General features: G+C 37.2%; 1 protein-coding gene across 1 annotated transcript; it reads right to left on the minus strand.

Moving 5' to 3' along the window:
• Nucleotides 1-278: 278 nt before the first annotated feature.
• NAD-ME2 (NAD-dependent malic enzyme 2) lies at nucleotides 279-27,213 on the minus strand. Its single transcript, XM_088961779.1, has 19 exons — nucleotides 26,612-27,213; nucleotides 24,982-25,078; nucleotides 21,668-21,786; nucleotides 21,419-21,586; nucleotides 16,799-16,927; nucleotides 15,259-15,319; nucleotides 12,356-12,459; nucleotides 12,186-12,269; nucleotides 11,948-12,054; nucleotides 11,713-11,812; nucleotides 11,184-11,297; nucleotides 10,846-10,911; nucleotides 3,358-3,430; nucleotides 3,163-3,249; nucleotides 2,847-2,901; nucleotides 2,673-2,744; nucleotides 1,909-1,971; nucleotides 810-924; nucleotides 279-632 (listed from the first exon to the last, which is right to left on the minus strand). Exons 1-19 carry the CDS (start codon nucleotides 26,738-26,740, stop codon nucleotides 561-563), a joined length of 1,815 nt encoding a protein of 604 aa, XP_088817905.1. The 5' UTR covers nucleotides 26,741-27,213; the 3' UTR covers nucleotides 279-560.

Consider the following 27,213-nt stretch of genomic DNA (forward strand, 5'->3'; position numbering starts at 1 on the left):
AGAGAAACGCACAGGTTCCTTTTGGGTCCTGGCCATCTTACCATGTGGAAGATTCTTGGGTTGTCTAGGCTTATTTTTGGCAAAGTTCATTACTGCTGTAAAAGTTAAAAGGCTTCATAATCGAGTAAGGGAGGGAGCTTCCATGCACCTTACTTTTGCTATGTGGAGGGATCCTGTGCCCAATCCAGATCATCCACCAGACAGGGGACCTACTGGATTGACGTTCAATACTAAATACCTGACCTTGTATTGGGTTTGTGGCTTTTTGCAACCAATAATAGCCATTCAAATTTTAGCTTTTTAAGGACCAAAAATTTTCCCATACAAAGGGTGGGAGAGGAGTACGGAGACTCCTGATTCCCAAGTTGGAACGTTGAAGAAACAATAGGAGTGATGCAGACGGCAGACTCAACATAATTCTGGTTACTGCATTTCTTTTTTCTTTTAAATACTTAAATCTGCAAGTTCAGGCAAAAAAATTATGGCAAGGATCATCTGAGAGGCAATAATTATGGTATAACTGCCTGGAACCTCCCCAAAAATTGCTGAAAATGTGACCCTTATTTCTCATGAACAAGGGGGCTGTAGATAGGGTACCACATATTACGTGCCACATATTCCACAGTCTCCTCCTGCATCGACATAAGATCAATAAACAACAGAACTTTAAAATAAGATTGTTATGTGATTTAACTTTAAATTTTTACTGCATTTCAGGGCCCTTTTTAGTATGGCCGTAAATCAAGGCTGGGAATCATCTTAACACTATTTTCTCACAATAATGTAAAAGAAGATCAGCACACTCATACCTTTGACATCTGCATGAGCTCTCTGGGCCCTATTTCGCCATGCCCTTCAGCTAGATCTTCAGCAACAGCTGCTTGCACAACAGCTGCTCCAACCTGTGTCGTTATGTGCCGAATACTGCATGGTACACAACAGGTTATGAAACTAACCAGGTGGCCACACTTTTACATCCTATACCAAGAATACCCACTTCTTCAACTTCAACATCAATCTCAATTTATTTATATACTGTGCTAAATGCCATACGGAATGTGTAGTCACGTCAAAAATGTAATTTTCAATCACTGTATAAAACAGTGAACTTATGCTCTCAAATGCAATGAAAAACCACGATGAAACCATGCATCATGAGTGGTTTCCAAAGATCCTATTACTAAATGGCATAACATCACAATAATTGCAAAGAAGCTAACTAACAGCAAGCCAGATTGGGTTATTCATCAAAAACAAAAAAAAAAAAAAAAAAAGCCAGATTGCATCAGATGAAAGAAGCTACCAACTAGACAATCAAGCATCTGTAAAACAAAATTAGCAAATACAAGCATGCATACGCGCAAGCAATCCAAAAGTCCGAGGACTAAGGGGCTGTTTGATAACAGATGAAGTAGCTGAATTGAATGATGCACTGCTTTGTCTTTTAGTGGATAAAATAATTAAGTAATAAAGCATTCAAGGATATAGTAATCTACCCAACTTCAGCTTCAGCCATTAAGGAGCCCATAACCTCATTAAAAACTTACTAAAAGACAAAACAATAAGCTTTTCAGTTCAGCCATTTCAGCTGTTATTAAGCGGCCCCTCAGTCTATTAACTGAACCAACAAGGCAATTATTATTGTTCAATTAGTCAAGAATTTTGAAGAAATTGATCATTCAATGGAAGGTGCTAATTTGGGCAAACCTTATTTGATAACTGGGACATGACTAGTAAAAATACACAGATGACCTTAATTAGTAATAATAAAAATAACTGTATAAATTTTCTGTTCCAAAAAGTGCCTTTTCAACTAATAATTGTGGTGCTCCATTTTCCAGAAATAAGATGTCCCCACATGACCACACTAGAAGACTGCATCAAACGACATGGAATGCAGAATATTACCTAGATATAGAAGGGAAAAGGATGCCATTCTGGATTTCTTCATCTGTCATATATGATGCAAGACTGTAAAAATACCAGCAAGCTAAATTAGTAGAGTGAATTTAAAAGAAAGCATTTTAAATAAATAACAACATGACAAATCTATAGACCCCATGTTAAGTTCCATTTAAATAAGTCTTGTATCAATGGTAGCGCTTCATAGACATTTTTACTGTCTTATATCTATGACAAAATAAATCAGCAGACTCAATTATACTTGATTGTGCCCTACGTGTCACCCCAGTAAATAAAAATATGGAGAAAATTGAAACTTCTTTTGAGGGTACCTGTTTTTATCCAGGTTCTGATGAAGTTATAGAACTGATTATCAGGTGTGCAGACAATATTCAACAAATGCAATGCAATAAGATTTTCAAGGATTGCCCAGATTCGACTAGGGAATATAGAAGTTATGATGCAGAAATACACAGTAATGCAAAGAGTCTCGGTGTGGTACAAGAAAACCGCATCAACCTCCTCCACATTCCAAAACTTCTAGTCAGCATTCATTTAAGATCTCACCAGTCCAAATGAGTTCTTCCAAAATTTGGGTTACATATCCACCAAACAAGTTCTACAATTATACCCAGTCAGTTCAAGACTCAAATATCAAACCAGAAATTCTTAAATGTTGCTCAGTTATGGTTCCAGTTCTTTGTACACATTAAAATTAGTGCTAATAAGTTAAACTGAAAAGCATGAATTCTATTCACACTGAGTTTTACCATTCAGCAGCAGCTTGCAGCATCCCATCTGAAATAAAATGAGCACCTGACAGAAGAGTTCCCAGACCAATCCTGAAAGAGGACATCATATTAGAAGAACATACGTGGATATCTGGTGGCTGAAGCAAGATGTGTAGTTCTAAGATCAACCCTGAACAACAAAACAGTACATACCCTGGAAATAAATACATGTTATTTGCTTGATTAACATGACCTATCTTTCCATTCCCTGCACGTATGAAAAGGAGTGTTATTTGTTGGTGTCATAAAAATTAGGAGTATTGACAAAAGAACCACTATTTTTCCAAATTCCGTCCTGCTCAAATTCTAATTGATTGAAAAGAGCAGCTGCGAAAGGGCTCCCACTAGCAAAGGGCTACCAAAATAATGTTGACAAAAGAACCATTATTTTTCCAAATTTCAACACCTCCTTGAGGTGCAAACCCACTCCTTCACTAAAATAATGTCGTAAAAAAAGCAGGAAGGCTACCAAAATGAACATTTGCGAAAGGGCTCCCACTAGCAAAGACTACGTTTTCTCCCGCATGCTTGAATGCATCAGCAGCTGTGCACTCAGCTGTTCCATAGAAAATGGAAAAGAAGATAATATTCAAAAAAGAACAATATGCAATAAAATAAAAGAATCCCTCTTCTTGAAAAAAACTGTAAGGCTTGAAGTACAAACCATTCATGGTAGGATTTGACATTGCAAATATGGCAGGCCTAGTGGACTCTGATTCCTGCATCGCTTTAAGCACCTGCCATATGCTCCAGAAATAGCATCAAACATTACAAATATGGAAAATAACCAACTGTTAGAAAGAATAAGAAATAAAAAAATAAACGTCAGAATATAATATTCATCAATGACTATAGGGAATTGAACCATGTGATTTAATGCAGGCAGTTGAAGCAGTAAAATAAGGTTAATACAATGTGATGTTAAAGAACTAGATATATTGTGGCATACAAATAATATTTGATAATATAAAATACTTCAATTTATTTCTTAGAGATTATATGACCTAGGATAAAGTGAAAAGAGAAAAAGGAATCATGTCTTAGGTCGGATATAGTTGAGACATGCATTGGAAACAGTTGAGGTAAGACATGGATGATAATGATGACATTTATTTACAGAAATCAGGTTATAAAAGCATTAGTATAGATGTTTCTACTGTAGCTACAGTAGTCCGAACCAGTAAGGAGAAGAAAGAGAAGAAGAAGAAGAAGAAGAAGAAGAAGATGATGAAAAAACTGTCGAACCTGATAGCTAAACCCTATCAGTCGACCTCTTAATAGTGATTAGGCTTCTAATTAAATGTACAAGGACTAAATTGCCCCTAGTTAAGTATGGGACAGAAAACCTCTAATAAGACTGCCACATAAGCTCATAACTTAACCAAGGTGAGTTGACTAATCTACCCTTATTCGGCTAACTCTAACACTCCCCCTCAAGCTGGAGAATATATGTCATATAATCCCAGCTTGTTACATATATAGTTCACTCTCCCTGAGCTTAAGGCTTTTATAAACAAATCTGCCCACTGATCACCTGAGCTTACATGTTCTGTGCTTATCTCTCTAGTAAGAACCTTCTCCCTCACAAAGTGGCAATCAATCTCTATGTGCTTTGTTCTCTCATGAAAAACAGGGTTGGATGAGATATGGAGCGTAGCTTGATTGTCACAGTACAACTTCATAGGTTTATCCATGTGGAACCCAATTTCTTGTAGGAGATTCCTCAACCACACTAATTTACATGTAGTGTGTGCCATGGCTCTGTACTCGGCTTCAGCACTGCTTCTAGCCACAACCGTCTGCTTTTTACTCTTCCACGTCACAAGATTTCCTCCAAGAAATGTGCAGCAACCTGTAGTAGATCTTCTATCAGACACAGAGCCCGCCCAATCTGCATCCATGTACCCAACTACTTCAAGTTTTCCTCCTGGTTCATACAATAGCCTACGGCCCGGAGCTCCCTTCAAATATCTTACAATTCTAAGAACTGCATCCCAATGAGATATACGAGGGTTCTGCATAAATTGGCTCACCACACTAACTGCAAAGGAGATGTCTGGTCTCGTGATAGTCAAATAGTTTAGCTTCCTCACTATTCGTCTATACCTTCCAGGATCATCAAATATTTCCCCTGTATCACTGCTCAACTTAACATTTGGTTCCATAGGAGACTCAGCCGGTTTTGCACCTAACAGTCATGTTTCGTCCAATAGATCGAGAACATATTTTCTTTGGCACAGGTTTACACCCTGTCTTGATCTAGCAACTTCTATACCCACGAAACACTTCAATGTCCCAAGGTCTTCTGTTTGAAAATGATTTTGCAGAAAGACCTTGAGTTTGTCGATCCCCAATTTGTCACTGCCAGTTATGACAATATCATCCACATAGACCACTAATAAAATCTTTCCAGCTTCTGAGTCATAGTTGAACACTGAGTGATCAACCTGGCATTATTTCATTCCAAAATTCTTCACCACTTCACAAAACTTCCCGAACCAAGCACGAGGCGATTGTTTCAACCCATAAATTGCCTTTTTCAGTCTGCATACCTTACCAGCCTCCCCCTGAGCAACAAACCCAAGTGGTTGCTCCATAATATACCTCCTCTATAAGATCACCATGAAGGAAGGCATTTTTTATGTCAAGTTGAAATAAGGGCCAATCATACATAACTGCCAGGGAAATTAACACACGGACAAAGCTTAATCTTAGCCACTGGAGAGAAGGTCTCCATATAGTCCACTCCATTCAACTGTGAATACCCTTTAGCAACAAGTCTGGCTTTCAAATGCTCCACACTACCATCTGGCAAGTAATTAACAGTATACACCCATTTACAACCCACAACATGCTTACCAGGAGGAAGAGTAGTGAGCTCCCACGTGTGAGTATGCTGAAGAGCAGAGAGTTCCTCCTCCATTGCCTGCCTCCACCCAGGTGAACTAAGAGCCTCTTGGACATTGTTAGGTATGGAAATAGATGACAATAGTGAAACAAACTAGCGATGTGAGGCGAAAAGGCGAGATATTGAAACAAAATTGGAAATGGGATGGAGAGTAGAACTACGTTTACCTTTCCGTAAGGCAATGGGTAAGTTAAGTCCTGAAGGTTCAGCAACAGGAGCAACGACAGGATCCGCGAACAAGGTAGAAGCTGGAGGAGGGGCCAGTGTCGTTCGACGTGTATACACTTGCCGAATTGGTGGATGAGGTGACGAGTCAACTCCAACAGGAATACCCGGAACAAGATCACTGACCGGAAGAGGAAGAGGAAGTAAAGGTGGAAACGAAGATGCTTCAGTTCCTGAGAAGAAGGGAACAGACTCAAAAAAGGTGACATCAGGACAGACATAGCACTTCCAAGTAATGGGATTGTAACACTTGTACCCTTTTTGAGTCCGAGAGTAGCCAAGAAAGACACACTTAATGGAGCATGCATCCAACTTGTCTATTCCAGGACTCAGATTGTGAACAAAGCACACACAGCCAAAGATACGAGGTGTTAATAGAAAGGGAGACAAGGTGGGGAACAAGATAGAGAAGGGAGACCGACCATGAAGAATAAAGGAAGGCATCCGATTAATGAGGAAACACGCAGTAAGTACAACATCACTCCAAAACCATTTAGGAACACTCATATGATGAAGAATAGACCGAGTTGTTTCAAGGAGATGATGGTTCTTCCGTTCAGCCACCCCATTTTGTTGAAGAGTGGATGCACAAGATGCCATGTTGTTCTAAATATTGTTGAAAAGAAGTTAGAAAATATTCACGACCATTATCTGAGCAAAGAACTTTGATTGGAACACCAAATTGTGTACGTATTTCAACATGGATTTTTTGAAAAATGGAAAATAATTCACTCCTTTCTTTCATTAAATAAATCCATGTCATTCTTGAACAATCATCAATAAAAGTGACAAAATACTTGTAACCATTATAAGACTCTATTTTGATCGGACCCCAAACATCTGAATGAACCAAAGCAAAAGGACTCAACATGTGACTTTCAAATCTAGGACTGAAGGAAACACGACGATGTTTCCCAAACTAACACAACTCACACTATAACACTGACAAATGACTCAAAGACGGAACTAGTATTTTGAGTGCCTTGAGAGAAGGATGTCCCAGTCGACAATGCCACTGTAGAGGAGTGAGTGAATTCTGAAATGCAATTGACGATCCACCACCGTCAAGGTAATACAATCCACCAGCTTCATGCCCCCCACCAATCTTCTTCCCCGTCCTGAGATCCTGAAAAACACAAGAGGAATGGAAAAAAGTAACAGAGCAGTTAAGAGTCTTGGTTAATTTACTAACTGACATAAGATTGAATGGAAACTTAGGGACATATAGAACAGATGATAAAGAAAGAGAAGCCATGTCAACATTGCCAACACCACAGATGGGAGAGGAGGAACCATTGGCAAGGGTAACAGTTTGAGATGTGGAAGTTTCAGAGAGAGAAGAGAACACACCTGGAGTCCCGGTCATGTGATCAGAGACTCCAAAGTCAATAATCCAAGGAGAGGTTTTAGATGACAGGCAAGCTATACCTGAGTGGGCAAGAGTAGCAGTAGTGTGCTATGAAGTGGACTGAAGGAACCGCTCATACTCATCACGCGGTACACTCACCATCTCCCTTCCAGAAACAGATGTAGATGTGGAAGGAGTTAGGTCTACATGTTGATTATCACTGACACCAACCCCACCAGCAACAGCATGATTGGCCAATTTAGAGGGAGGGCGGCCATGAAGATCATAACAGAAATTTACGGAATGTCCTTCCCTGCCACGGTGAGTACATTTCCTTGTAGAGCTGCCTTTTTCTTTGCCACGACCTCCCCCTGAGTCATGACCACCACCACGACCAAATACGGAGCCACCACGACCTCCTCGGGAGGCATGTCCTCCCCCTTTCGTACCACGTCCACCTCCTCTGGCTGTCACAAAAGCTGATCTATCAGACTGTGCGGGATTCTATGTCTGTCTCGAAGAAATCCTGCAAAGCCGAGCAAACACTTCCTCAAGTGTAGGAAGGGTAGAGCCCCCCAATATTTGGGTCCTAACTGGTTCATACTCTGATTTCAACCCCACTAAGAACCTTGTGACATCTAGTTGTTCCCTCTGTTGTTGTTGAACCTTAACATCTAGAGTAAGAGGATAATAGACATTGAGTTCATTTCTGAGGTTCTTCGTACTAGCATAGTACTCTTCTAGGGTTTTATTTCCTTGTTGCAGACCAAAGTACTCCTAATAGAGCTGATATACCCTTGTAGTATTATCTTGCCCAGAATACAGCTTCTTGGCATGTTCCCATATGTCCTTAGCTGTATCTAAGAACATGAAGTTGGCACTTATTTTGGGTTCCATACTATTCCATAGCCATGTCATGATTTGAGCATCCTCTTGTTCCCAATCATCAAACCCTGGAGAGTGAGCCGGTGGTTTATCTTCTTTCACATGCTTCACTTTTCTCTTTGCCTTGAGAAAAACTTCCACCGACTTGGCCCATGGAACATAGTTCTCACCATTCAGTTTAATTGAGGTCATCTGTACACCTAGATGGTCAGAGGAAACCACCACACTAGGTTTCTGATCACTACAGCCATCTCCCATTGCTGCCATGATACTCCTTCAATGCTGCCTCTAATCTGAATTCCCAATCACCAACTAAGTGCTGCTGTCAAGAGTTTGATGTTCCAGAACCTACAGAGTCCCTAAACACAATGATAGACACACACGCCTTTGTTCTTATCCACACCACTACTGATTTCACAAAAAAAAAAAAAAAAACACAGACTACACCGACATTAATTCAGCACTTACTAACCACATGCAAGCTCTCTTACAACTACTCAACAGAGTTTGTGCATCACAAGCACCACCACGCAGCCATAGCTGTCACACACAATACAGACCTACTTTAACGCTTTTAAGAGGGCACCACAAGACCAACAAAAACTCAACTAGTACCACTGCATTACACCTTGCACCATTCGGCCACCTACAGTAGCAGCCCTTACACCATTTGGTCACTGTAAACACAACCTGTACTTGGAATTTTTCCAAGAACCAGGGCAACAACCAACCCAGATCTCTAGGTTCTGATCAGTCCTCTCAAGTTCTTGAAGATTTTCAACCCAGAAATACCAACAGCACATAGAGAAGAGATAACCAACCTTCGTTTGAGAGCTTCAGCCAACCATTCACTGCTGAAGTTGTTTTCTTAGGAAAGGAGGTTCTGTGCACCAGAAAAAAAGAAGAGCTGTGATGTTTCAGGCCTGGGACGAACCACTTTTCTCCATTGACAGCCCAGAGAAGAAAAGGAGAGAACTGAAGCACGAACTGAAATTGTCACGAACTGAAACAGGTCACGAACTGAAGTTGTCACGCTTTGATACCATGTTTCTACTGTAGCTACAGTAGTCCGAACCAGTAAGGAGAAGAAGAAAGAGAAGGAGAAGAAGAAGAATAAGATGAAAGAACTGTCGAACCTGATAGCTAAACCCTATCAGTCGACCTCTTAATAGTGATTAGGCTTCTAATTAAATGTACAAGGACTAAACTGCCCCTACTTAAGAATGGGACAGAGAACCTCTAATAAGACTGCCACATAAGCTCATAACTTAACCAAGGTGAGTTGACTAATCTACCCTTATTTGGCTAACTCTAACAATAGAAAACGCAACTCTACCAATAAAAAATACAAATCTACATAAATGGTATAAGTTACTAGATTCATGTGCACCATGCTGATCTGCATCCAACATAGAACCAGTGTAGTTATCCTTTCAGAATCATCACTACATGGGATAATGCATTGATGTTGTATAAAAGGCAAGGTGAGGTGTTTCAAGTTGAAGAAGTCTTAATGGAGGGTTTTTCCACAAGAAGAAAGAACAGAGAGAGAGAGAGAAGATATATATGGTCTCACCAGCCTGTCCAACCTTGGGATTGAAGTCTACAGACTTTATACCAATCCTAAGGAGGTTAAATGGTCTCAAAATCACAGATGAGTCTCACTTCTTGAAACTACAAAAAATTCAGCTATAAATTCTATTATTTTACTAAAATGGAAATAGAAGAATATAATGCCTTGTATAAAATGGATAGGTAACCTATCTTGCTCAATAATTAAATGAAAACCAAAAAAAAAAAAACATGAAGAAAATAGGCTGCGGAATCACTATTTAAAAGGAAAAGTTTTGAGCCAATAAAGATTCTCTTTTGGAGCTCATTTTTTTCCATAGAATTACTTGGGAGGATGAGTAGCTCAAAAGAACTCTGTCTACAAATTTTTCACATTTTCAAACTTAAAACTGATTATTAGAGTAACAAGAACCACCAGAATTGATTCTCTAACAATATTTGTTAGTGTATTCTCTTCTTCAATATGATTGCCAGAGTGGCCTTATACATAGGTGTAGGTTAAATGACAAGACTGGACCATGGATGGGTAATTAAAAATGGGCCGAGGATATAGGCTGACATATAGAACCACCATAGGTTAAGGGCATTTTAGCAGAAAGGAAGCCCTGTGGTAAGGGCTTGAGGCTGCATGAATAAGACCCAGCTGTGTTGCATTATCCTCAGTAAACGATAGAGGGCCACACTTCACTAAATAAGTATCACTAGAGAAACCATTGCAGGTGACATACAACACATGCCATTTATCAACAACTAATCTGTCTTTACCAATTAGTTTTTTTTTATAAATGAGAGTAGTTTTATTAATTCAAAAAACAACAGTACAGTCAGCCTAGGAGGAGGCACGAGGTGTTACCTCCCCCTAGGACTGAGCCATAAACACTAAATATACACAAGCCTGAAGCATAGTTACAAAGTGGCCCAAAACAGATCTCCCCTTGACACCCCTTGCTTCGCCAGAGAATCAGCTATTGCATCTGTTGATCTGCTGACCCACTGAAACCTGACTGACATATTTCTTGTCATCCATTTAACTTTCTTTAACAGATCCCTGTAGCCCCAACAAGCTGTCTTTGCCAATTAGTTTTAAAATGCACATACATTCTCGTTCTGGATTAGTTTGAACAAATCAAAAGAGTAAAAGCTCAAGTCTTCCCCATCTGCAAGTATGCAACCATTGACATAAGATAAAAACATAGGCACCTAGTAACGCACACCTCTTCATTGAAGATACCACCAACTCCAGAAAGACCGAGAAGCACATGGGGTTTGACTTTTTTAACCTGATAAATAGTCATGGAAGTAAGAATCAATCAATTATTCATGTGTAAACTTAAAAAGAAAAGATGTTTGAGTGAAAAACGGTTATTAAGCAAAAGGGTTTGGTCTATCTTCCAAAGGGGAAAAGTTTTGAGTTCAAAATCATTTCTGTATTTTCATCCCACTATAATCAAACTAAAAGAAAGAAAGAAAGAAAGAAAGAAAGAAAGAAAGAAAGGGGAAAAAGTCATGAAACTTGGATAAAGTCTGTTGAGGATAACCAACAAAAATTTACCACTTCAGTGAGACTAGCCCCTTCCCTGAGTCCTTCAATTTCTCCTGGACCAAACCCTCTTGCAAAAGGTGCAGCCGCTGCATCAATATCCTTTCTCTCTTTTGTTATAAGACCCTGCACATCTTTCTCAAGTGCAAATTAATCATCATGGACATCGGATTACATGCAATTGAAATAATGAAGCTTTTGAAATCCTTCACTGTAGGAATTTTTTACACAACTTGATTATCACATTTATACATGGATATGTAGGTCAATATGTAAACAAATGGTGCAGCAGCATAGGTAGCATGATTACTTTTACAAGCCCAAAAAAGTTTCATAGATTCTTCTTAGTTTTGTACACACGCATACAAAAGCTACATGATGCTTTCAGTAAATAGCTAATGAGATGGGTTGCATGCACATAAAATAAGAAAGTGGTTAAGGGACCCCAGACAAAAATAATGGTTGAACACCGTATACCATACAAGAAGAAAATGAAGCAATGCAAGTTGTGAGCAATAAGAAATTAAGAATGAGATCATACATCTTTATCGAGTAACCAGAAATTATGGTTTTCCATTCCATTATCTCCTGTCATTCTTGAAACAGCCTGTTTGGCCATATTAAGAACACCTATTCCTGCACTGAATGTCAGACAAAAGCATTAGAAGTGCGAGCTAAAGCTGAAAATAGAATGCCTATGCAGCTATTTCAGAATTGATGTATATGAAAGTACACCCAGAGTCTGAGACTCCAAAGTCATGGGATTTTGCAAGTACCTCCCAGCTCCCACTACAACTATCTTTTGTTTCACAAAGTCTTGCAAAGATCGACCCTGTGCTCTCACAGCACCCAGTAGTCCAGCTAGTGCAACACCAGCAGTTCCCTGTTAGCCATGAAGCCATGAAGTTCCGGCGCAATAAAAGAAACATTAATAAAGAAATTATAGAATAATTCTATAATTAATTAACAATAGTGTAGATATAAAAACCAGGAGAATGTCATAGAGGCACTCACCTGTATGTCATCATTGAACATGCAAAACCTTTTACGATATCGTTGGAGAGTTTCAAAAGCCCACTTCATTTGAAAGTCTTCAAACTGGTTGAGTTGTCAAGAGTGTCATGGCACTAAGATAATGATTATTAAAGATAACATGCTTTATCATATTACTGAAAGAAATGAACCTGTACTATAGCCTTCGGCCAACGTCTGAAAACAGCTTCCATGAATTCATCAATAATGGATAGATATTCTTCTCCTTCCAAACGAGGTTGTCGTAATCCAAGATCTGTAATTAACATAGTCTGATGATATCACGCCAAGAGAAAGGTAAAACAAGCACATAATTTAATATAAAGTACATGACATGTTTTTTTTTTTTTTTGAAAACAGTAAAGTGAGTTCACTAAAAATCAACTATAGAAACCCCTGTACAAAAAGAAATGAATAGAGGATATACAAAGAAACCAAAACAGTAGGGGTGGCCACGAGCCGAGCTTCTCACGAGCTATTCAAGCTCGGCTCGTGAAAAGCTCAGCTTGGCTTGGTTTAAACTGAGCTTCGAGCCAAGCTCGAGCATGATATATAGGCTCATTTGCTAGTCAAGCTGAGCTCAAGCCCAATGAAGCTCGGCTTCATGCATACATATAAATAAATAAATATATATATATAATAAATAATTTTTATTGTATATTAATACTTTGTATATAACATTTTTTTGTTATGTATAATGATAAATAATTTTTATAATTCTTATGTTTTTGTGTATAAAACAAAAACAATATTTATATGTATATTTTTTATTTTTTATATGTATAATAATAAATGATTTTTATAATTCTTACTTTTTTGTATGTAAAATAAAAAAAATAGTATATGTATACTTTTTATTTTTTAGAAAAAAAACTTGGCTTGCAGTCGAGCTTGAGCCAAGCCAAGCTCGAACTTGCGAGTTTTGAACCAAGCCGAGCTCGAGCTCAAATCTCTAGCTCGAATCGAGCTCGAGCGTAACACAGTTTCAGCGAGCCGAGCTCAAATAGCCAAGTGTTCAGCTCATCTCGGCTCGAATCCACCCCTACGAAACAACCTCATACAGCCCTCAATCCCCTAAACAAAAAAAAACTACTCCCTCCTTACAACCAAAAAATTAAACTCAAAAAAAAGCACTTGGATGTCTGTCTTTAAACAACAGATGTACAATCATCCATGAGTGGATCATCCCCATAATTTTCCTCAGAACAACTTCTTTTGATTTTTGAATTCCTTCAAATAATTTGTTATTTCTTTCACTCCACACAGTCCACAGAACAGCTGCGGGAATAATACCCCAAGCCACCTTTTCAGCTTTACTCAGACCACTCAGCCACTAAGCTTCTATGAGTCCCATAATATCCGCAGGGAAACATAGCTTAGCACCAAATAATTCCACCACTATTAACCACACCCGGTGAGTAAAATTGCAGTGTAACAGCAGATGACTAGATGATTCCACATTCCCAATACATAGGGGATATGCCATGTCTACTAACCCTCTTTTGACTAAATTGTCCTTGGTTAGAATCTTATCCAGCACTGCTGACCAAACAAAAAAGGCTATCATTGAAGGCACAGTTCTAACACATTCTTTGACTTGGGAAAGATATAGCTTCCTCCTTTGAAATTGCTTTAAAAAACGACTTTACAGAGAACATACCTGACTTCTCAAAACTCCACTCTTTTATCTTCCCCTATTCCAGATATGTTCAAGTCATACAGAAGCTGGAGCAATCTGATTAAGGATGCCACCTCCCAATCATTTAAATTTCTCCTAACATGTGTTAAAAATTTAGGGGTATGGTTTCAATAAAATCTTCTTTGCTGATCAAAAAATTAGGAGTATGGGGTGCAGGTCACTTTGTACACTAAAATGGGGTGCAGGGCACTTTGTACACTAAAATGGGGTGTGGCACTTTGTACATATGGGTAAACCATCAGGGTGCTGGAACATTTCACATAACACTTTCTGCATTGCTAATTTTAATAAAACTTCAGTTACTTATCAAAAATAAATAAATAAATAAATACTCAAATTAACAACACAGAAGCTCTCAACCCATAGGAAATTCAAAATTCTAGATAGAGTGGATTTCCCTTGATGTCAAAAAAATTATCACAACTCTCAACTTCCAAGACAAGGGCAGCCCAGTGCACAAGGCTCCCATCAATGCAGGGTCTGAACTTTGAAGGCACATGGATCTAAATTACTAAGAAAAACTTTAATGCAACGATAAAAACCATTAAAAATAACTTGGGTTAAGGAAAAGGTTAGGAGAAATGGGTATAGCAACTGAACAGGATTTGCCACAATAACCACAATATCCTACCAACCACAGGAATTTTGAAGCAATCTTTGTTTAATCCATCTCAGATCATGCAATTAAAATAGAAGGCCTAGCATGGAAAATAACTAAAATATTTGAAGATTACAGTAAAATGTCTTTTTTATTAATCAATAAAAGATAACCTTCAATAACCAAGATCACTCATTTAAAAGCCATGGTTTCTTACAATAGGCAGAATAGATAAAAGGGATTGTTTACATTCATATTTTGGTAATTAGTTTACTATTTTGTCTGACTATAAATTCTGAAGTACAATGTAATAATTTAATGCTATCTCTACATAATATTACTGCTGCAGGTTATATTACTGTAAATTCTGGGTCATCATGAGAAACTGCTTTGAGAAGACCTATAGGTTCAAGACCAGTGTTTTAAAAGCACAAGCCACACACACACACACACACACACACACAAACACAAAGGGCATTTTGTGACCGAGGTGCAAGGCACAAGATTATTTTAATAAAAATTGAAAACAAAATCAAAATAAGTGAATAATAAAGTCAGGAATCAGGATAAAGTGGGTTTTAAACCTAATTATATGTCAACATAAGGAATCATAAGCATTCCATCCTCAAAATTAAATAATTGAATAATCTAAAACAATTGTCGGTTTATTCTCAAACATATATAAAAGATGAAGCTCTTTCAAAGGTTTCACACAAGTATACTAGAAAGAAGTCTAGGAAATTGAATTATATACTCACATAGAGGGTCTTCAAGAAGCCTTTTATTGTTGGTTCCAACATCTAACATAACTGGAAGTATCTGCCATAAATGAAAATAAGGTTTATCAATACTACAAGTCCAGGACCATGCCAACGAAGAGTACACATTTTAAGCAGGATAAAGGAAATCAATATTAGGGACATCTCTGGAGATGGTCCAAGGATGGAGTGTTCTCTGTCAAATCTTTCTACAGCAATCTGGTGGATCCTATGGTTAATTATTTCCCTTGGAGTGAGGCTTGGTTACCCCATGTCCCATCCAAAATAAATTTTCTTGTCTGGTCAGCTGTGATGGGGAAAATTCTCTCCAAAGGATCCTTGCTGCAAAAGGGAATCAGTCTAACCTCAGTGGAGAGCACTTTTTGTCGCTATCACTCTTTGTTTTCTGACCACCTATTCATCAGCTGCTGTTTTACAAGAAGCATCTGTCATTTTTTTCTGCAGCCTGGTGAACAGTATTAAAGCTACCCCAGATATGTTAGGGAGCATGTTATAGGTTGGAAGATACAGGGTTTAGCCATAGGGGAAAGGCTCTTTGGAGCACAATTCCCTAGGTGGTTCTTTGAAAAAGTCTCTACAAAGAACTCTTTCTGCATGGGGAATCAATCGAACCTCAGTGGAGTGCACTCTGTGGATCTCACTCTGAGTCCACTGACCACCTATTCATTGGCTGATGTTTTACACAAAGCATCTGTGGTTTTTTTTTCCTGCAGCCTGGTGAACTGTAGCTGGTGCTACCCAAGATATGTTAGGGAGCAAATTGGAGGCTACAGGGTTTAAACAAAAGGGGAAAGGTTCTTTGGAGCACAATTCATGTGGAGGTGATGTGGATGGTTTTTTGGAAGGAGAGGAACAGAAGAATTTTTTACAATAGAACAAAACAAGCATCTGAAGTAATTAGGTGGAATGTGGCAACTCTTCACTCTTGGCTCTCAACCCATGAGCTGTTTGGAGGAATGCCACACCATGGCTGTCATCTCTTTTGGTTTAAAGTTGAAACAGACAATATTATTTAGCCATCTTTGTGGAATGAATTTATGAGTTTTTGTTTGTACATCTTGTACTCTAATGTGTAGGTCAATCAATGTGCATGGAACATAGTGATACATGTTTACACTTTACAGTAACAGATTAATGAAATTCCTTATCTTTTCTCTAAAAAAATATTGGGATTTGGGAATATCTCATTAACATTATTTTTTTAATGTGTACATGTTGCATGTATATATTTTTTTAAATTACTAAAGACAGAATAAAAACTATGGATAAAAAAGACATGATAGAAAATGTCAAGTGGTATAGAAACAAATTTATTTCCAGTGGTATGCCATAATTGGTAATAAATACCGGCATACTACTATTACATGTTCAATTGTTCAGTAAAGAAATATACAATCCTGATAGGAGAGATTTAAAATTAGTGTTAACATTATAAAACTCAGGTAGCTAGATAATACAAACATGCAAGCCACCAAACATGTGAACACATTATGTTAGAAGCAGTATAATATATACATACTTTCTGTGGGTTGATGCCAGCAGCAGCAACATACATATCAAGTTTTCCTATGGGTATCCCAATTCCTTGAACCCCAAGGTCACCAAGGCCAAGAATGCGGCTTCCATCTGTCAGCACTATCATGTCAACCTGTGAAAACAGAGGAACAACCCACTATAATGACAACAGAAAGACAAACAATGTTTTGAAAACCAAACAAGCATGTAGTAACCATTACAAGAAATTGCAATTCCTAACAAAATAAAACTTTTTTTCTATTATGGCCAATTGGCCAATTCATGATGAAAAAACAATAATACAGAACCTGAAACTGTCTTCAAAAACCCATTATATTTATCAGTAAACCACTATATGACAACAGAAATTACACAAATAACCTTGTGAAAACCAAACAAGCACATAAGAAATTACAATTTCTAAGAAAATACAATCTTTTTCTACTATGGCCAATTGGCCAATTCATTACCAAGGAGAAAAACAATCACAATTAAAGGACCTGCAAATGTCTTTAGAAACCCACTATACTTATCAGTAGATAGTTTCAGCTGACAGACATACACAGTAAGTCTCTCTTTTTTGAATAATATGTTAAAGCATCTGAAGTCTTAATCAACTGAAATGCAGAATTTGAATACTCAAAATGCTAGAAAGACTTCCATATCACTCAGCATTCAATTGTTCAGAAATTACAGAAGGACTAGAAAATCAAATACCTAAAACTTCAGAAAAAAAAAATATAAGCATGAAAATATCCCAGCTTAATTCAAAATAACAAGACCAATAAATTAACGATGTGTCAAGTGAAAGTTATATACTAGCTTGCATGACAATGAATAGGTAACACCCACATGCATTAGAGGCACATATAGATGAAAAACGAGACATGTTAGTGGATTATTGAGAAAGTAGGCAATCAGCCACAAATTTGGGAAATATGGAGCCATTGGCCATTGGCATGCATATTGGAAAACAGTAGACACTTCATCAAGAAATTCTATTATATCAAACCATTATAGATCACCTTTGGACTGCTTCATCATCTAAGCCACTTTATTAAACCTTTTGATGATGATGACACCACATTGCAGAGAACAAGTCAACCATCTAAACAGGATCCATTGCTTGTCCAAAAAAATAATTGAATTGGTGTAGTGTCAATTCTCTGGACCTCACTATCCATTTGGGATGAAATGGTGTATTTGTACAGAAGGGTAGCATCCAGCATAACTAACGTATAGAGAAAGCAACCAAATTGCAGACTCCCCTTGCAAATCATGCTTGCAACACAAGAACCAGCATTTTCTTCTGGCTGAGTGATACACTGCCTCCTTTGGTTCAGAAAGGCATCATAGAAGATAAATTGGGAGTGTCATGGATTCTAGTCAAATGGGTAAAATAACTTTGTATTTTATCATTTTGTGGGAGAGGTTTGAGTGGCTTAGGGAGAGCTCTTTGTTCGACGGGTTTGGGGCAAGACAGGCTTCTTTTTTTTTTGATAAATGGCAAGGCAGGCTATGTCCTCCCTGTAAATTTCAATCTGATTTTTAACAATGGTTAATAAAATTTAAGGTGGACACCTTTCCACCTGGAGAAAGTTTTGGGTTTAAAAAATACTTGAATGGTGTAAGCTCAGGTTTTCTTAAAAATTAACTTCTTTATAGTTTTCTTCTTGATCTTGTTGCAAGAGTGTTTATTGATGTTCAAAGGGGTGTTATTGTCTTTTCATTATCCCCAGCATGGTTCACTAATTCGATATCAATGGACATTTCACCATGTAGAGATGGGGAAATTTTGGAGATGTTCTGCTAATTTCACTAAAATATTTGGAAAGTTTTAAAAATTAGGGAAGTTTTCTAGAAACATGGAATACTTAATAAGCCTCCAAGTAATTATTAGAAAAATTATAATTGCACGTTTAAGGTTCAAAAAGCCATAGCAAAGAACTGTATAAATCAAATATAAGAAAATCAAGAGACTTTAATAGATGTCTTTCTTTGCCTCCCATTTAATCTGTCAATCATCTTCTCTCTGTTAAATTTGTCATTTACTTGCCATTTTGACTTTTGTCTTTTTTTTGTTGCTATATCTTTTTATTAGAGTGAGAATCCTCTTTTATAGTTGTAAGTATTTTCCTTTTTCTTTTTGAATTACAGTGACTTAGTGTTGAAGGCATTTTTTTAATCCAAATAATATTTAATAAATTAGAACTCAAATAAGCGGGTTGGCTAGTCTGCTAGCCAAACCATTAAAACTATAAAAGGAGTTCCCTCTCTTTAAGTGGGAGGGGCAGGTGCCCTTCACCTAGGAGGAGGAGGTAGTTACATAATTACCCCACTCCCTATTTAAGATCCTTAAGGGGAAGCTAGAGAGACAGAGAGACTCTTCGGAGAAAATTTTCACAAGAGATTCTTAAGAAAAGCAAAGATAAGGAGAGAAGAAAAGAGAAGTGCTCAAGGGAAGGCAGGGAAGGAAAAGTCTCACTAATACAGGTAGAAAAAAGAAAGTCCTCTCTGTGAATACTTCCCATATATGTCTTCTATGTATCCTTCTTCCTCTCTCTTTTATTTTCACTTTTGAAAAAGGAAATAGAGGGAAATAAACCATCTACAACCAGGTGTCTCTACTTGGTTGATTATGGTCCCTCTTTCAAGACAAAGTTAGGGATTAAACCATCTAAAGTTAATTCTTGAAGACTGATTGTGGTTCCCTTCAAATGAAAATGAAGAGTAGAGGAGAATAAATCATCTACAACCAGGTGCCTCTACTTGTTTGATTATGGTCCCTCTTTCAAGACAAAGGGATTAAACCATCTATAGTCTAATTTTCGAAGCTGATTATGGTTCCTTTCAGATGAAAATGAAGAGCAGAGGGATGAAAATCGTCTACAATCAAATATTCAGTTTGATTGACTATGGTTCCATTTTTGTATGCAAAATTCCATGGATTAAGGTTGTCTACAATCAGAATTTCATCTGATTGACTATATCTTATTGTGAAGAAAGGAGTGAGAAGGAAATTTTCTTTGTATTAAAAAGAAAAGAGAAATATATTGATGTATAGTTTCTCAATTGTATTTTCTTTTCTTTCTTCTCATTCTTGTACACTTGATGTAAAAGAAAAACAAATGAAAAAGTTCTTTTTAAGTACCCTATTGCTCTTTTCTTTTGTACTATGTGTTCATTTCTCCAAGTCAAAATCAAAAGGTGTTCCCTACTTTCTTGTGTAGATGTGATTAAGGGGAAGAATCCGTATGATTCCCTGAATGGGCCTTACCCAAAATAATAAAAACTCAATCACTTGATTGAGTGAATTATGTTGCATGAGAATTTATTAAAATTTTCACACCAACACTTAGTAAGTAAATCATATCAAAATTGTAACCTAATTATCCAATCAGTTATTCTCCTTTGGTTCTTTTGGGAAAAGATTTTTAAAAACTTGTACTGATCTTAATGAAATATTGGAAAGCTTTTAATAACATTTTAAAATTTTAAAACTTAAATATATAGTCTACCAATGGAATCTGAAATATCAGCAACGTATTGGAGATATTTGGGAAAAAAAAAAGATTCCCAGAAAATTTCAATTGCCACCTAGCAAAATGGGGAGATTTTGGGGAAATTTAAATATCACTGATATTGTGAACCATGATCCCTAGAGAGAAGAAAAGCATAACTTCTCTTATTATGTGCTTATATCTCCATGATCCTGCCTAGTCCTTTTTTAGCCAGCCAACAATCACATTTGAATTCCCTTCAATCAAGATGTTCTTTAAGTTAGAGACTTAGCCAACTAGAGACCAATCAATACTGAATTGACATGGAGAGGTGTTTGCTTGTGGGGCTGACTTAGCTCAGTAAGATAATTTTGGGATCAAACATATGTTTTCATGTAAAATTCCATGCAGTTGTGAAGATTCATGATGAAAACACTCTTCCATATTTAATGTCTATCCCTGTATGTGCAATCCTAGGGCATTTTCCAAATGTTTTGAGTTTTCACAACTGTTATGATCCTCTAAGGGCATTTCTTGAAGTGCATGAGTGATAAATCTCTTTGGTTGAATTGCTAGTGATTTTTTCATTGGTGTATCCCCTTTTGCCTCTATGGGAGTTGACTATGAAGGGAGAGGTCTGTAGGTTTGTGGCTCCACATAACAGAAAGGATGTCAAGTACTGATGAGTTGAAGGCTATCTCAAGATCCAACTAGACTTCCATGGGGATGTGTAGAAATCAATATTCAAACCACAATACTAAAACTTAGTGGATATAATATCCTAGAATGGATTTACTCATCCAAGCTCTATAATTCTATATCGGTGGCAAAGGCAAGCTAGGCTATGTTATTGGGAAAGACATGCAGACTAAGGTTGTAATCTGTTTTTTTCAATATAATAAAATTAAAAAAAAAAAAAGAGCTGCAAACTAAGCCTAAGGAGCTTTCCTATTCTAAGTGGCTACAAGAGAATCTTATGGTGATATTGTGATGTTATGGTTTGTCATATCTGGAAACAGCATATAATGTAGTTCAACTATACAATCTGAAACAGGTACACCATCAATAAGTAATATAATTAAAATTTGTCTATAAGTCAGTGCATTCAAAGATTCACAAAATACCTCTTCAGCTGGCCAGTTATATATCATGGACATCATCTCTCCTTTATCTTTTGCACTGAAGTACATCCCGCGTGGTCGTCTAAACAAACCTCCATAGTTTTGGCATACCAATCCCACAGTTGGAGTGTATATAATAGGAGCAAAATCTTTAATGTTATCAATAAGAACCTAAGACACAAGTTATAGATATCACTTTAGATGAAAGTTTAGAGCTAAGTAGAAATTTACTAGCTTATATTGGCAGCTTACCCTGTAGTACAATGTCTCATTCCTGTCATGCAGTCTGTTCAAGATTCTCCATTTAGCTAGGGACACAACATTATCTGGTTGGTCACGGGTATTTTTCTCCAGGGATCGAAATGATTCCACTAACAATTCAAACAAAAGAACATTGGCATTGGATTTACCATGTTTTGAGTGAGAAACATCATAAAAGCCAATTATGTCGAGAAAAGAGATGCTAAAATGAAATCCATTGAAGATGGTCATACAAAAGGCAGATTACAATATGGTAGTTATTTTTATTTACAGAGTTTCATGCTCTTTGAAACCATGGACAATCTTTCTGCTAACACATATGGACATAACTAAAAAGATACGGGGTTCTTATGCAAAAATTTTTAACCTTAAATGTTAATTACACCATATACTAGACATTCTTTGGATGTTATAGACTTCAAAAACAAAAATATCCATGCCTTATCCCAACTATTGGGTCAGCTACATGAATCCTGTTTCACCAATCCATTCTATTTAAAGCCATATCCACTGTTATACTATTGGTGCTTAATCATTTCTTACTACTTCTATCCATGTCCTTTTTGGTCTACCTCAAGCTCTTCTAGCCCCTTCATTGTATAACAAAACACTTCTTCTAACTGGCAAAGTTGGTGATCTTCTATGCACATGCCCAAACCATATTGGTCTACACTCTCATTTTATCACCTATTGGAGCTACTCCTAGGTTCCTACAAATAACTTCATTCCTAATTCTATCCTGTCTGGCTTTTCCACTCATCCATCTTAGCAATCGCATTTCTGCCACATTCATTTTCTGGACATGTTTCTTGGCTGCCCAACACTGTTTTATAGAATTTTCCTTTTAATCTAAGTCGTATTTGTCTATTACATAAAAGTCCAAATGCACCCCTCCGTTTTGCCCATCTCGCCCTAATTCTTTGGGTAACATCTCAATCTCTCCCTTGTTATGAATTATTGAACCAAGGTACTAGAAATGGTCACATTGAGTTATCTCTTGGTCTCCAATCCTAAGCGTATCTTGGTTTACACTCCTATTATTACTAAATTTACGTCATATACTCTATTTTAGTCCTACTTATTTTAAAACTTTTTGTTTCTAAGGCATTTTCCCATAAGCTTAATTTTGCATTTAATCCTTCATTAGTTTCATCAATTAAAACAATGTCAGCCGCAAACAACATGAACCATGGAACTTCCTCTTGAATATGTTTAGTCAATTCATCTAGGATCAGTGCAAATAGATAATGGATAAGTGTTGAACCTTGGTGAAGACCCATAGTAATTGTAAAATCTGAAGTCTCTTCCACCGATGTTCTAACATTGGTTATGACCCCCACATACATATCTTTAATTAGGTCTATATACCTATTTTGAACTCCTTTCTTTTCCAAGACCCACCATATTACCTCTCTAAGAACTTTACCACATGCCTTTACTAGATCAATGAACACCATATGAAGATCTTTCATCTTCTCTCTGAACTTTTTTATCAATCATTTCAAAAGAAATATAGCTTCCATGACTGATCTCCCTAGCATAAAGCCAAATTGGTTCTCTGATACACTTGTTTCAAGTCATAATCTTTGTTCAATTATTCTCTCCCAAAGTTTCGTAGTGTGGTTCATAAGTCTAATCCCCCAATAGTTAATTACAACTTTGTACATCACCTTTGTTTATTTATAAGCGATAAGCGGAATTTTATTAATAATAAGAGAAACTATCAATGGATACAGTATGGAAGTTCCAAGAGGCACGAGTTGCAACCTCAAAGAGAAAACAGGTTTACAATTGAGCCCAAAATAAGTTGTCCCTAAACACCCCTTGCTTAGCAAGAGAATCTGCCAGTCCATTAGTTGATCTCATCTCCCACTGAACTCTCACTGTTATGTTGCAGGTTAACCACTTAAATCTTCTCATCGCCCCCCTAAGGACTAGGCACCATGCTATTGTTTCTCCAACCATCAGGTATCTTCTTTTCTTTCACTATCTTATTAAATAGTTTGGTTAGACATAACAAGCCTACCTCTCCCATACCTTTCCATACTTCTGTTGGAATCCAATCAAGCCTAATGTCTTTCCCTTTTTCATCTCATTTAGTGCTTCTTTTACTTTAGTAGGTCTAACTCTACGAAGATACGTATTAATTTTAACACAAGTATTTCTAGATTCTCCTCCATTATCCCCTTCTCCCTGTTGCTCATTTAATAATTTTCAAAATAGTTTTTCTATCTTTGTTTGGTTTCCTCATCTTTTACCGAGATTCTTTGATCTTCATCTTTAATGCACCTAACATGGTTTAAATCTCTACATTTCCTTTCTCTTAACTTTCCTAGTTTATATATTCCTTTTTCTCCCTCTTTAGTGCCTAATTTATGGTAAAGCTCATCATAAGCCTTACATTTAACTTCATTCACTTTCTTTTGAACTTCCTTTCTTATAGTTTTATATTTTTCCTAGTTGTCTACATTTTTAGTTTTTGCCATTCTTTGTAGTATGATCATTTTAATCTAATTATATTTTGGGCCTCTTCATTCCACCACCAAGTTTCTTTAGTGCTTTGCCACTTCCCTTTATATTCTATTTAAGCCTGAAATAGCATTCTAAAAATTGACCATATTTATAAAAATATGGGGAGCTAAAAAGACCCACCCATCCTTAACAAACCAACGAGTATATTATAGGAGCAACCCAGAGACCATGTGTTGAAATGATCTTGTAGAAAAAGCCAGATAAACTAAAAAGTGGTGTTAAGATTCAAAACAATGTCTATGCATATAGGGTTCAGTATTTCAGCATTCCACTTTGCAAAGCATTGCAACCTGTGTGACCAGGGTTCAAATCTTGGAAACAGCCTTTTTATATGTGCTAGGGTAAGGCTGTGTACATTCGTCCCTCCCCAGACCCTGCATTGGCTGGAGCCTCATGCACTGGCCTGCCCTTTTTACTTGCAAGTTGCAACTACAGAAACCTAATATTAGATCTATACCTTATTTTTGTCTTTTTTGTTTTTTGTTTTTTCATTTTCCTTGCTGCTTTTGTTAATTCCTTTTCTCATTTTCCATCTCTTGTCACATGCAACAAAAAGTTGACTCAAGACAGACTTGTTCCACAAGTTTCATGCTCAAGAAAGCTGTCAAAGCATCTCATAGTTTCAGCAATACAAGGTTTCTCAAAGTTTTAGATATTCTAGTAATGAGTATATATCTACTTCTATAAACCCATCTAAGATCAAATTAACTCCATCATTGCTTCAAAATAAATATAGCATGACTAAAACATGAATGTACAACACTCGGACTTACTGAAACGATCATATTGCTGCTCAAATGACATAACACGAGGTGGAAGGAGGCCACGGAGTCCAAGTCTATCTCTTTCTGTCAAAGGAAAGCCAGTATCCTGTCCGCCAAAAGATCAAACAAAGAAAGTTTCACATTATCTCATCAACAATAATGTCACTATCAAAAAAAGCAATGTTCTAAAACTTGTTTTGAAAAATCATCCTTCCAAAGTTTTTTTCAAATTTTGAACACCCAAGAATATTAAAAAGATAGTTATACCAAAATCACTCAGAATTCCATTCACATAGATATGTCAAAAAGGCCACATCTCAAAAATAAATTGCCAGACTTCAATATATTTGAAGTTCTGTTTTTTAAATAATTAACTAGTGGAAGGCAGGTACAATGCATGTATTTGCAAAGGTAAGCATCAAAAAAGCTAACTACATATAAGTTAGTGAATAGAATCCATTGATTGGAATAGTGGTACCAGATCAATAGAAATCATCTGACTAGAAAGAAAAAAAAAAAAAGTCCACTAAGGTCTCTGAAATAGGATGATTAGATTATTGTCATCCCATCAAGTTCATATTTTTTTAGTTATCACTAGGACAATGTCTAGCTACAGAATTCTGTAAAGATCAAACAGGCCATATGAGTGGCAACAGGATAGTCATTTCGCAAGCTCCTTCCTACATTAAGATCTTCAAAATAGAAATCTACTGATTCAACACAATAAGTGGTGAATGTGCGCTTAGGTAATGACACATTACATAAGGCCCTTGTCAGATGTAAATGTTACAGTTCATATAGATAAAAACAAGCCTGTAACTGAACAGAGTGGTCAGTGTGGGTGATGGCACTAGAAAGAGTGATCATGTGGTATGTGCATGACATGCAACGGAAACTGGAAATCTTCTGAAATACAGCATGCTTTTTTTCATTTGTAAACAGAGTTTATTGGCTAAATGTCCTAAATTCCTCCTTGGGTGTTGTGGTTTTTGAAATTGCTGAAAAGTGATGTCTCCATCAAATGAGAGGTTGGCAGCTTTACTAGTGTATTTACCTAAACTTATTGTCATATTTCCAACATGGATAAGCAAGCAAGGTTTTCAAGCTCCAGCTCTGTCTAAAATCTATAAAAGCTACAGAAATCCCGATCTGTGAAATATCAAAATCTAGAAATCTAACATAGAACCCGCATAATTCAATTATAGGACCGACATAACCAACAAAACTCGTGAACATAACCAAACGCTACTTCACATTTGTAACTGGAGTGAACATAGGCATTCATGTATGTGCTGCAAAACACGACGATTTCGGCGGAGCTCTCTAAATCTGTAGAATCAATATATACTAAATCCACAGGAGACCAGAACTGGAACGGTTAAACTATATAATATAATATAAGACAGAATACAAAATTCCATATAAACAAAATTTAGTTCCTACTCTAACAATGAATTATCCTGCCAAAATCAAAATAAATAAATAAATAAACAAAAGCTAGCCTTTTAACATAAACAAACTGTAAACTTGAATAGAATTCTCACTTGACTTGAAGTCTTGACGCAAAAGCATCGCCATTATACTGACCAAAGGAAACAAACGGAAAAGAAAGAAATATGCAAAATAAGCAATTCTAAACCTTATTAAACCATGGATCGTGCAGAATATCGGCCCCGCGCTTATGCACGATGCAAGGACCTGGAATCGCAGCAGAGAACCGCCGCGCCTGGCGCAGATTCGACGCTGCCGCTCGAGCCAGATTCCACATTTTAAGCCCTCCGCTACGGTCCGGATCGGAGAAGACAAAAATTTACAGAAATTCAGATCGAAAACACACTAGGAAGCTACTTCCACTCAGTATCGCCCTGCTTCTAACCACATTTGTCCTGTAACTTGGTTGGATCAGACGAGAAAACAAAGTGGCGTTCTAACCGGTGTGACTTATTTATACTCTACGATCTCCACATCTCTCTCCCTCTCTTTTTGCATCTGCTCGAAACTTTAGAAGCTGTTGGAAGCAGGCCAGATTCCAAATTGCCCGAGGAAAAATCTACGGGCAGGTTTCAATAGCTGAAAAGGCGAGATGGATGGACGTCCAGACGAGAATGGGGTGGGGGGGGGGGGGGGAAGGCGCATATGCTGATGCTAATACTCATATCCTCCCACAAAATAATAATTTAAGTAGATGGTCTGCACGTGGAGAGCCCCGATTAGGACTTATAGGAAAGGCGATGATGAATT

Source organism: Nelumbo lutea, chromosome 1 (genome assembly GCF_056320005.1).
Source record: "Nelumbo lutea isolate HS-2025 chromosome 1, American lotus-T2T, whole genome shotgun sequence".
In the NCBI taxonomy this organism is placed as follows: Eukaryota; Viridiplantae; Streptophyta; class Magnoliopsida; order Proteales; family Nelumbonaceae; genus Nelumbo; species Nelumbo lutea.

What these genes read in the sequence shown, in the direction of transcription:
- NAD-ME2 (XM_088961779.1), bottom strand. Translation starts at nt 26,740, where the DNA reads ATGTGGAATCTGGCTCGAGCGGCAGCGTCGAATCTGCGCCAGGCGCGG. An exon ending in GGGCTAGTCTCACTGAAGTG is followed by an intron (nt 10,912 to 11,183) that starts GTAAATTTTTGT and finishes ACTATTTATCAG; the next exon opens with GTTAAAAAAGTCAAACCCCA. An exon ending in CTTTTCCCTTCTATATCTAG is followed by an intron (nt 925 to 1,908) that starts GTAATATTCTGC and finishes TGTACCATGCAG; the next exon opens with TATTCGGCACATAACGACAC.